General features: G+C 52.1%; 2 protein-coding genes across 6 annotated transcripts in view; one reads left to right on the top strand and one right to left on the bottom strand.

Annotated features, from left to right (window-relative positions):
* Positions 1-764: 764 nt before the first annotated feature.
* MSTO1 (misato mitochondrial distribution and morphology regulator 1) lies at positions 765-5,021 on the top strand. Its single transcript, XM_040230320.1, has 14 exons — positions 765-879; positions 989-1,124; positions 1,624-1,693; positions 1,788-1,863; positions 2,129-2,183; positions 2,270-2,408; positions 2,604-2,721; positions 2,799-2,933; positions 3,043-3,195; positions 3,501-3,632; positions 3,705-3,886; positions 4,110-4,214; positions 4,299-4,411; positions 4,630-5,021. The coding sequence occupies exons 1-14, from the start codon at positions 796-798 to the stop codon at positions 4,845-4,847; spliced, it is 1,716 nt and encodes a 571-aa protein (XP_040086254.1). The 5' UTR covers positions 765-795; the 3' UTR covers positions 4,848-5,021.
* Positions 4,891-11,195, bottom strand: part of GON4L (gon-4 like) — a 122,342-nt gene continuing 116,037 nt past the window's right edge. For all 5 annotated transcript variants that reach the window (XM_040230319.1, XM_040230315.1, XM_040230314.1 and 2 more), the window contains 7 exons: positions 9,539-9,682; positions 9,312-9,431; positions 8,033-8,146; positions 7,272-7,482; positions 6,162-6,789; positions 5,969-6,071; positions 4,891-5,405 (listed from right to left, as the gene is read on the bottom strand). In XM_040230319.1, the coding sequence (XP_040086253.1) occupies positions 5,256-5,405; positions 5,969-6,071; positions 6,162-6,789; positions 7,272-7,482; positions 8,033-8,146; positions 9,312-9,431; positions 9,539-9,682 (1,470 nt within the window). In that variant the 3' untranslated portion in view covers positions 4,891-5,255. The remainder of the gene's footprint in view (positions 5,406-5,968; positions 6,072-6,161; positions 6,790-7,271; positions 7,483-8,032; positions 8,147-9,311; positions 9,432-9,538; positions 9,683-11,195) is intronic.

Raw genomic sequence — 11,195 nt, 5'->3', positions numbered from 1 at the left:
TAGGTATATGTAAGAACAGGGAAGAATTTAACAATACTAAGCAAAAGGAGGATGCAAAAGAATACGTACTCCGGTTACATAACACATAGACAGACAGATAGATAATAGAGCGAGAGAGCGAGCGAGTCAGTCCGCAGGGTCAGAAGTCAGGAAGGCTATGACTTTTGGACAGAAAAAGAAAACGCATGTGAGGCTTTAAGTAAGCGTCTATTTCCTGTGCTGTGCTCTGTCATGCCGCACTCTTTGCGACCCTTTGCACTGTAACCCGCCAGGATCCCCTCTTCATGGGGTTTCCCAGGGGAAAAAATACTGAAGTGCGTTACCATTTCGTCCTCCAAGAGTCTGTTTTCTGGCAAGGTTTTATTTTTGCCTGAGGCGCTATTAGCCAGCTTTAGCATCCTCTGAAAGAAGAAATAACAGCTGCAAGAGCCGCAAGGACTATGTATGAGAATCTTCAGTGAGCAACGCCAGGGAACCCACATGGGACGCAGAGAACTCCGAACCAAAAACGCTTCAGCATGGCGCTTGAGCACGCGTGCCTACAACTTCCGGCAAGCGCCGCGGGGCCCCGCCCCTGGACGACAACTGGTAAGCAGGACTGGTCCACGCTAGGAAGAGGCGGGATATAATAAGCGGGGTCTTTAAAGCCAACGAATCTTTTATCCTATGGGAAAGGATGTGTTTATGGACCAATAGGACGCCGAGGATGAGGCCACACCCATATCCCGCTGAGCCAATCCGCAAGGAGCAACGGTGGGCAGGGAGCGGCCGCTCTACTCAGCGGAGCAGCGCGGCATGGCGGGCGGGGCGCGGGAGGTGCTCACTTTGCAGTTGGGACATTTTGCGGGTTTCGTGGGAGCGCACTGGTGGAACCAGCAGGTAAGGTCTTTTGGCCGCCTCAGCTGAGTTTTCCGGGTCTCCAGAAGTCCTCGCTTCTGGCCTGTTCCTCTCGCCGCCCGAGTCCAGTCCTTCCTCTGTGCCTCCCCAGGATGCTGCGTTGTGCAGGCCGACCGATGCCAAAGAGCCGCCGGGAGAGCTGTGCCCCGACGTCCTGTACCGGACCGGCCGGACATTACATGGCCAAGAGACCTACACGCCGAGACTCATCCTCATGGATCTGAAGGGTTAGGTGGTGGCCCGGGTCAGCCAGTTACCAGTGTTCCCCTTCGCGTGTGGAGTTTCTAGCAGCGGTTCGCGTCAAGATCCTTGACTCCTACTATACTGGCCTGTGGGACTAGAGATGAGGAGCCACAGGGAGAGCTAACCACAGTATGCCGACACCTGAGGGGACGCAAGAAAAGAAACTATTCCGTTCAAGAGCTGTCTCTCGAATGGGCTGCTTGTCCCTGGACAGTGATGCTCAGCGCTGTGGCGCTCCTCTAGAACCGCTGGTTGTGGTCTTTGCCCAGGTTCCACAGCTAATGACTAAGCTGGGAAATGAAGGATGGAATCCAGATTTTCCTAGGCAAGGGTTTTTTCTAGCCCATGTATATTACAAGAAGGCCTGGAAAGGCCAAGTGCTGGAGTGAGGGTGTCAGCAGGTTATCAGGTGATGGGAGGAAGGTTAGCTGCAGGACGGGAGAAGCTGGGATTTACCTAACATTGCTTATTATTTCTGTACAGGGAGTCTGAGCTCTCTAAAGCAAGAAGGTGGACTCTACAGGGACAAACAGCTAGATGCTGCCATAGCATGGTATTTGTGATTTGGGAGAGGAGCTGGGAAGGAGCGCAGGAAGCTGGAGAACTCAAGGAAGCTGACACTATGACCAATTTCCACTTTCTTTCAGGCAAGGGAAGCTCACCACACACAAAGAGGAACTCTATCCCAAGAACCCTTATCTCCAGGACCTTCTGAGTGCAGAGGTGAGGACCTCTGTCCTGAACTTGTAAGGCCAGCGCTACAACCAGAATGCCTCCACTTGGGCAGAGAAAAAGAGAATTTTGGTCACCTCCAGTGCCCTAAAATGGTATTTTAAGAAAAAGCACTTTTTTCCTCCTAAAGGACTGTGACTACTAGGAGAACAGGAAGGCAGTTACAGGGTGCGGCCAGCAAAAAAAAAGGGAGAATAAATCAGTGTTTGCCTCTAGACTGCCTGGTCCTAAATGTAGATTTTCTCATCCCTCCCAGGGAGTGCTGAGTAGTGATGGTACCTGGAGAGTCAAATCGATTCCCAATGGCAAAGGTGAGACTTCTCCAGGAGCTGCAGAATGGGGAACTGGGCAGTGCAGGAACACAGAGAAAGGCACATTGCCTCTGCTTTTTCTTCAGGTCTCCCACCATTCACCAACGGTAGAACTTCAAAACCAGTAATGCCCACAGAGGGCAGTATCAGAGTCTGGTCAGACTTCCTCAGAGTCCACCTCCACCCCCGGAGCATCTGTATGATTCACAAGTACAACCATGATGGGTATGAGGCAGGGGCGGGGGGTGGGGGTGGGTGGGAGTGGGGAGCTAGAGGCTCTAAGGCAAGAATTTGGGTCCCCACCAGTGTCGGATGCGGCTCTTGAGGCCATCTTCCTTGCCCTCCTCCAAAACAAGAGACCTTAGGCAGAAATATGAAAGGGGGGAGTCCTGTAGGTCCCAGACTGGTTTTGTGCGGCAGGGAGGCAGGCCGCCTGGAGGCTTTCGGCCAAGGGGAGAGCATCCTGAAGGAACCCAAGTACCTGGAAGAGCTGGAGGACAGGCTGCATTTCTACGTGGAGGAGTGTGACTACCTGCAGGTAGCTCAGGGGCACGGCGGGCAATGGGGGAGAAACCTCCCTCGCCCTGCCCACTTCCACCTTTCACCTCTCTCCAGGGCTTCCAGATTCTGTGTGACCTGCATGATGGCTTCTCGGGGCTGGGCGCCAAGGCTGCGGAGTTGCTAGGAGACGAGTATTCAGGGCGGGGCATAATCACCTGGGGCCTGCTCCCTGGTCCGAACCGCCTTGGGGTGAGTAGTTCTTCCGGGGCGTGGGGGGAAGAGCCCCAGGGAGGAAGGAAGGAATGACAGCCCAGTGAGAACATGGGTGAAAACAAACTGCTGTCACTTCTTTCACCAGGAGCTGCAGAAAAACATCTACCGTCTGTTAAACACAGCTTTCGGGCTGGTGCACCTGTCTGCTCACAGCTCTCTGGTCTGCCCCTTATCCTTGGGTGGGAGCCTGGGGCTGAGACCCGAGCCGCCCGTCAGCTTCCCTCTCCTGCAGTATGATGTAAGACCCGATGCTCTTGTTCTGACTTCTAGCTAATGAAAGGGCACCACACACACACACACACACACACACACGCTCCCAAATCAGCCTTTACCTGCTGCTGGATCTGTTTTGAAGCCTCATCTTGAACTCGGCCCTGATGTGGCCTCTTAAGATGACACTGTCCTATGCTAGTCCAGCCCGGGGCCAAACACATGCCTGCTCTGTCCCAAGGCACACAGACCTCTCTGCCATTACTACTTTGCCGACACAGCCTCTTTTCTACACCCAAAAGCCAAGTGCTTTTCTTCATATCCTCTTTACAGGCCGCTCTGCCCTTCCACTGTGGTGCCATCCTGGCTACAGCCCTGGACACAGTCACTGTTCCTTATCGCCTACGCTCCTCACCAGTTTCCATGGTCCATCTGGCTGATATGCTGAACTTCTCTGGGAAAAAGGTATGAAGCTTTGTGAAGAGCTGGGTCAGAGCTGAGAAAGGCTCTATACCTTGATTTCTTCCTTACCTTTAGGTGGTGACCGCAGGAGCAACTATCCCCTTCCCCTTAGTTCCAAGCCAGTCCCTCCCTGATACCCTGATGCAGCTTGGAGAGGCCACCCCATGGACCCCACTGTCTGCATGTGGGGACCCTTCTGGAACATGCTTTGCCCAGTCGGTGGTGCTGAGGGGTCTAGACAGAGCACGCCACACCAGGTAAGGACTGGTGGTCCTCAGGAGCCCTTGTCAGGCTTCTGCTCCACATCCTTTTCTCCCTGATACCTCCGGACAGCCTAAGGGCACTGCCCTGCTCACCTTCCCTCTGACACACTTATTAGTAAAACAGACTCTGAGCATCCTGATCAAGCTGAGAATGTAAGTCCTGGTTTCTCATTCACGCCGCCCCAGAGTAAAGGCGGCTTTGGCTTTGTTCTGGCAGCCAGCTCACCCCCGGGACACCTCTGCCCTCCCCGCTCCATGCGTGCACCACTGGGGAAGAAGTCTTGGCCCAGTATTTGCAGCAGCAGCAGCCTAGAGTCAGGAGGTCAGTAGAATGCTTGCTCCTCTCCTCCCAGACCTCAGACCTCCCTTGACTTTCTCTCACTCTCTGCTGTTCTCTCGCCCCCAGCTCTTCTCATCTGCTGCTGACTCCCTGCAAGGTAGTCCCTCCTTACCCCTCCCTCTTCTCCTCAAGCCTCAGCCAGCACGGTTTGGTTCTGGACGGTCTCCCAACAGGGACAGGTATGTAGCAGGTGAAGAAAACCAAGAGGTTTTCAAGCATGAGAGACTTTTCCAGTATCCCTTCATGGATGCAGGTCCTGGGGAAGTGCCCAGGTTATACTCCTTATTCACTCTGTGGTTCCCTGTATGCAAGGGGGACAGGACACTGTATAGCCTACTATACAGTCAAGCCTGCCAGAGCCCCAGGGAAGGACAGCTCCCATCCTCTCTCCCCGCAGCGGTGGAGAGCATCCCAGTGCTCGGGGCCCTCTGCTCCTCTTCCTCCTTGAACCGGGCCCTGGGGGATTTGGCCAAAGATCTCTCCAAACTCGACCTGCGGCGCTGGGCCAGCTTCATGGACGCTGGGGTGGAACAGGATGACCTCGAAGAGACGCTGCAGGAACTGCGCAGCCTGGCCCAGTGCTACGAGAGCGGTGGCGACACACTCGTGGACTAAAGCTCCAAGAAAAGCAGACTAGCTTACAATAAAAACTGCTGGGTGCAGGAGCTCAGTGTCTTGGGACTGGCTACACCAACGCACGCATTTATTACATTTAGAAACACTGTGATCAGATCACACAACAATAAATATGTACCATCAGACAGAAAAAAATACAACACAGAAAAGGAACTGGGCCCACTCTCCCTCAATGCTCTTTACAACTATTTCTAAGGTCTTCATAAAAGATGCACAGGGTGGCAGGACCGTGCAGCCCCCAGCCTGCCTGTCACTGTCCCCGGCCCCTCCAGCTCCACAGACTGAACTCAAGAGCTGCAGGAGCGAAGCGCAGCACCCCACCCTCTCCCTGACCACCAGGGTGCCCGGCGGGCTCCATCCTCGGAGGGCGCCCTCACACTCCGGGTCTCACTCGTCCAGCTCTTCCTCAGACAGAAGGTCCCCGTGGTCAGACAGCTGGTCCGTGTTGCTGGTACTGGTCGCGTCGTCCTCGTCCTCAGAGCTGGCCTCACAGGCCGTGTGGAAGAGCTGCACGAGTTCTCGGAATCGGTGGGAAACCTAGGAGCAGAGTGAGGGCCTTGACGACAACCTCCTTAAGTTAGTGACATGTTAACATTTACCACCTGCCCGCCAATGCAGGAGACACAGGTTTCATCCCTGGGCCAGGAAGGTCCCTGGAGAAGGGGATGGCAACCCACTCACTGCCTGCAGAATCACACAGACAGAGGAGCCTGGGAGGCTACAGTCCATGGGGTCGTGAAGTGTCGGATACGGCTGAAGCTCAAGCGAGCTATATGATACACCAGCATGAACCATCCGGTTTGTGGCACACAGGCTGTGAGGGCTGAGTCCTCCTTACAGATAAGGAAACTCGGGTCAAGAGGCTAAACAATGCCCAAAGTCACATTCCTTCTAAAAGTTAAAATGCAATCTGGGGCTCCTTCCTCAAAAATGCCATCTGTCATCTAGAGCCACTACTATCTGTGCTGACAAGTCCCGGTCTTACTCAGGGCAGAACTTTACAATCCCCAATCATATCTTAGTTGGCCAAGCCGCCCTCCTGCCAAACCCTTCCTTGGTCCTCTAGGGCCTGAAGCTCTAGCAGGGCCCACCCTGCTTACCTCGGTAGGGGTCTTATTTCCCAGCTGCTGGGAGATGACACTGAAAGTCTGCGGCTGTGCTCCCTGCTCCTGGCACATGGTCAGGATCACGCGGTCAGCTTCCCTGGAACCCACACGGGGCAATCAGTCTCAGTCAGGAAGCGGGCATGCCCCACATGCTTTCCAAACACACACGTCCCCCATCCATACCTACCTCGTCCACAGCACCACCTTTTCCCCAGTGGAGCTGACCTTGCTGTTGTTGGCACAGACTGTAGCTTCTGTGGCTTTCGCCTGCAGCTCCCCCGCTGGGCCCTTGCCCTGTAGTCCACTGTCTTTAGCCAAACCTCCTCTAGGGGCTTTAGGAGAAGTCTCTGCGGTGTCAATTCCTGCTGAAGAAACTCCACGGAGAGGGGACACCCTGTCTGCTGTGGTCACCCCACCTCTGCTGGGAGGCAACCAGCTCTCCTGTGTGTCTGCTTTCCCAGGCACCTGTCTTCTCCCAAAGTCTCCAGTCCTTGAGGAAACAGGACTCAGGAAGGAGGCAGGGGGTTCGACAGTTCCAGGCAATTTCTCAGTTTCAGAAGCATCCCAGGGCATGGATGGTTCCAACTCAGCCCCTGGCTTATGGCCCTCCCCCTCATCCTGGGGTCTGGGGGATGCCCTGGGGCTGGAGAGAACTGCAGGCCCAGCCTGGTCACTCCTCACAGCGCACAGCACAGTTCCAGCTGTGGAGGGAAGCTGAGGAGTCTCTGGTGAGCAGGGTGGTGGCGGGCCATCAAGGAGCTGGTCTGTAAAAGTCATTTCTTGAGGGGACGGCAAAGTGCTCCCCGCTGCCAATCCTGTTTAGGAGGAAAATAAGGACCTAAGGGTCACACTGCATCTAAGGACTACAAATTACCATGGGGTCACTCTGGCAAACTACTGTGCTAAAGTTCTGATGTACAAGAGTGAGGCGAGGGTAGGGGCTAGAGTTGTTTATATAAAGTCCGTTGCCAAAGCTGAGAATGGCTGAGTCTTTAGAATACAGATCATAGAGGATCTGCAGATAAGGAGAAGGGGTTCAGGAATGGGAACACAAGAAGAAAATGCTGGGTCATGCGGATGTTAAGCACTCTTAATTCTACAAGAGGATTGAGGCCACAGGAGAGAAAATTAAGGCTAGACAGGAGAAGAGTTTCCTACTGGTTTATTAGTAAAAGAGGTGGTAGTCTATCCCTGAAAAGACCAATATTTTCCAGGCTCAAAGACGTTCCTGCATGAAGTATGTGAGAATGAGACAGAAATAAGGGAGAAAGGCTGGGCTGGCCATCGGCTCACTCACCGGCAACAGGCATCTCTCCCTTCCTGGTGCTCCTGCCGGTCCTGCTCCGGGTTGCCTCAGTGCTTTCTCGCTCCTCTGGGGCTTCCTCCTCCATTACGTCCTTGCCCTGCCCAGCTTCCTTAGCACCAGGCAGAAGACTGGCCTCTCGGTGGGGGCTGCTGCCCACCAACTCATGGGGCTCCTTGCTCTTGTAGGATTTGCTGTCACAGACCTGCAGGGATGGCCTTCTGGGTCAAGGGTCTCTTGACTTCTTTTGTCTTGGGGGCTGACCACAGAAAGAAGCCCTGCCATGATGCTCAGCAAGTAGGGCAACATGCATGCCTGCTCCAAGGATTTTCAAGGGCCCAAAATAGAGTGCTGCATTCTACCACTCCTCCTCCAACCAAGGACTGTATTTTTGCTGGCAACCAAGCCTAGAGAACCAGCATTACCTTTCGACCGTTTTCCTCACAAACGTTTGTTTCATTTAAAAAAAGAAAATCTTAGAGGGAAATATATGAGCTGGTTGGTATTCTTCCCTATTTCAAAACTTTACCTAAAAGATTCCCTTTAAAAAGAAAAATCTGTTACATATATTTTTAAAGATTCTATTTATTTGCATACACACACTAATGAGTATGTGTACAGCATATTATTTACTCACGTGTAATCTTTCTAGGAATTCAACAATGCACAGATCTGGGGTAACGATACCACACACAGCAGAGCAACTGGGGCTCGCCCAGCAGCCCTGACGCCCTGGGCACGAGCTCTCTCCTCACCTTGCTGCTGCAGTGGCCACAACTTCTCCTTTTGCTCTTCTTCATCCTGGAGTCAGGACCTCCCTCATGACAGGAGCAGGCACAGTCCTTGGCCCCATCTGGCCACTCGGCCTCCTAGGAGACACCTGGGCTTGGTTAGCTGGCAAACATTTTTGGCACCAAGAGGGAGCCGAGTTGTGAGCCATCCAAACAAGCCCGCCCCCAGACCCCTCCCCTGCTTCCTTTCTCGTTTATTATATGCCATTCCTTCACACTGCCTGGGGAGATGAATGGCCAAACTCAATTAAAGCCTACTGTGCATCCCTGAAACAATCCTTAAATGACCCAGAGGCTGACAGATCCCAATTGCCCAGATGCTTCAGGAAATATGTAAGTGGAATACAGTCTGAGGCAAAGTCACTGGAGAGCTCCGTCATGAGATGTGATCTACTCACTCGTCTGCCTTTGTTTCTGTCTCCCTGTGCCTGGAGCTCTCCCCTCTCTTCCAATCCCCTTGAGAGAGGGCTTTGTACATATGGAAGGCTCACTCAATGATACTCTCTGTTCAATAAACCCAAGACAGAAGTACCGTTATTATCCCCATTAACAATGAAAGTGAAACAAAGATTAAATAAATTGCCCAAGGTCATTAAGGTACTAAGAAGTGGTTTTCCCCAAGAAAGAGTACAAGGCGTGGAAAAAAAAAAAAAGAGTACAAGGCATGTAGTAAAGGGATAGGGACCAAAGAAAAACTACTTCCTGAAGAGAACAGAGAGCAACAAGTACAAGCGGGCTCTGGAGCCAAACGACCCGTCCCTGATCAAACATGAGACCCTGGGAACGGCCCCTCTTGGCACTTCAGTGTCCTCTTCTGTAAAATGCAAACAAAACAATCTTTTCACAGGGTAACTGTGAGAATTAACTGAATAATCCATGTAAAATACAGGAGATACATGATGCTTTGGGATACGGCTAGGTATCAGTCATAGTCATTACTAAAATGAGGAATCCTGGTTCTATTTTTTCACAAGAACAGAAAGGAAGACCCAAGGGCAAGAGAAGCATCTCTGAGCCAGAGAAACAGATCCTTCTAATGGTTAATCATGGCGGGACCTCCTCAGCCACTGCACTGTCCTTCCCATGGGCGCGGGGCATGCTGCACAGCAGCCTGACCTGACCTGAGGTTCCTGCTCCACGGCCGCCTCAGCTCACAGCGGCTTGGCACCACCCTGCGCCAGAGAACCACTCAGACAGAAAATGCAAGGCTTGACTCAGGATAATCCCCAACAACCGGGCGTACCTTATCGTGATTCTGGACCCCAATCTCTTTCCTTCTTTTGGTCTTTGAGGCTGTGGGCATCTTGGGAGGTTCCTCTTCCTCTTCCACATCAGGCAGTGCCACTTCTTCAAAGCCATCAAACTGGGGAGGAGTTGGTGCCACTCAACAAAGACTCTGGGCAGATGTCCCTCCTACATATGACCTGACCTTCCCCCTTGACACCCCCACTGCAGCCTCACGGCCTATACCTCATACTCCTTCTCCTCGGTCCAATTGATCTCTTCAAAGTCACCCATCCGGCTAGCTGCTGGGCGCAGATGGTCAAAGAAGATGGAGAACTCATCCTGTAGGTGGTCGTGGCCCTTGAGGAGCTGCCACATCTGTGTCTTGAGCTGGGGAGAGTTGCAGAAGGAAAGATGAAGTCTCCAGAGCCTCTCTAGACCACCATTCCAAATCAATCCCATATACTTCTGAGGTCTACTTTCCTGATCAACTGGGAGACACACAGGAGATGCTCTTTGATTAAGAACTCCTAAACTCCCTTTCCCTCCTTGCTTGTCGACACAGGAGTATAGGCATACCTCGATTTAGTTTGTTTGCTTCATTGCGCCTCAGATACAGCATTTTGGTTTTTCTTTTCTTTTTTTTTTTTTACAAACTGAAGGTTCATTGCAACCCTGGGTCAAGAAAGTCTATCAGCACCAGTTTTCCAACATCACCTGTTCACTTTGTGTCTCCGGGTCCCATTCCGACACTTCTCACAATTTACAAACCTGTTTACTATGTCTGTGATGGCGGTCTCTGCTCAGCGGCCTCTGATGTCACTCCCGTAATTGCTTGGAGGCACCACGCATCTCACCCAAAAGAGACAGTGAACTTGTTCTGTTCTGATTGTACGTGTTCTGATTACTCCACTGACCCAACAGGTTCGCGATCTGTCTCCCTCTCCTTGGGCCTCTCTATTTATTCCCTGAGACACACCAATATTGTAATTAGGCCAATTTCACTTGAATACTTAGGGCCGATCAGCCCTGGGATTTCTTTGGAAGGAATGATGCTAAAGCTGAAACTCCAGTACTTTGGCCACCTCATGCGAAGAGTTGACTCATTGGAAAAGACTCTGATGCTGGGAGGGATTGGGGGCAGGAGGAGAAGGGGACGACAGAGGATGAGATGGCTGGATGGTATCACTGACTTGATGGACGTGAGTCTGAGTGAACTCCGGGAGTTGGTGATGGACAGGGAGGCCTGGCGTGCCGCACTTCATGGGGTCGCAAAGAGTCGGACACGACTGAGCGACTGAACTGAACTGAACTGATAAGGCCTCAAAGTGTTCAACGGAAAGGTACAGACGCACACCTCTCACTTTAAGTCAAAAGCAACAAATGATTAAGCTTAGTAAGGAAGGCACGCCTAAAGCCAAGGCAGATTGAAAACTAGGCCTCTTGTGCCAAACAGCCATGAATGCGAAGGAAAAGTTCTTGAAGCAAATTAAAAGTGATAAGAAAGCAAAACAGCTTTCTTGCTGATATGGAGAAAGTTCTGTGGTCTAAGATCAAACCAGTGACAACATTCCATTAAGTCAAAGCCTATTACAGAAAAGGCCTTGTTGTTGTTTAGCTGCTCAGTCCATGTCCAGCTCTCTGCCACCCCAGGGACTGACTGTAGCCTACCAGTCTCCTCTGTCCATGGAGTTTCCCAAGCAAGAATACAGGAGTGGGTTGCCATCTCTTTCTCCAGGGGACCTTCCTGACACAAAGGGGGAAACAGAGTTGCCTGCGACTCTCATGCTTGGCAGGTGGATTCTTTACCACAGAGCCACCTGGGAAGCCCCCAAACCCTAATTCTCTTCCAATTTTATGAAGGCTGAGACAGGTGAAGAAAATTGCAGAAGCAAATTTTGAA

The sequence above is a fragment of the Oryx dammah genome, unplaced genomic scaffold (genome assembly GCF_014754425.2).
Source record: "Oryx dammah isolate SB20612 unplaced genomic scaffold, SCBI_Odam_1.1 HiC_scaffold_28, whole genome shotgun sequence".
Classification (NCBI taxonomy): domain Eukaryota; kingdom Metazoa; phylum Chordata; class Mammalia; order Artiodactyla; family Bovidae; genus Oryx; species Oryx dammah.
The sequence above is the reverse complement of the archived record's forward strand: the minus strand, read 5'-3'. Positions and strand labels throughout refer to the sequence as shown.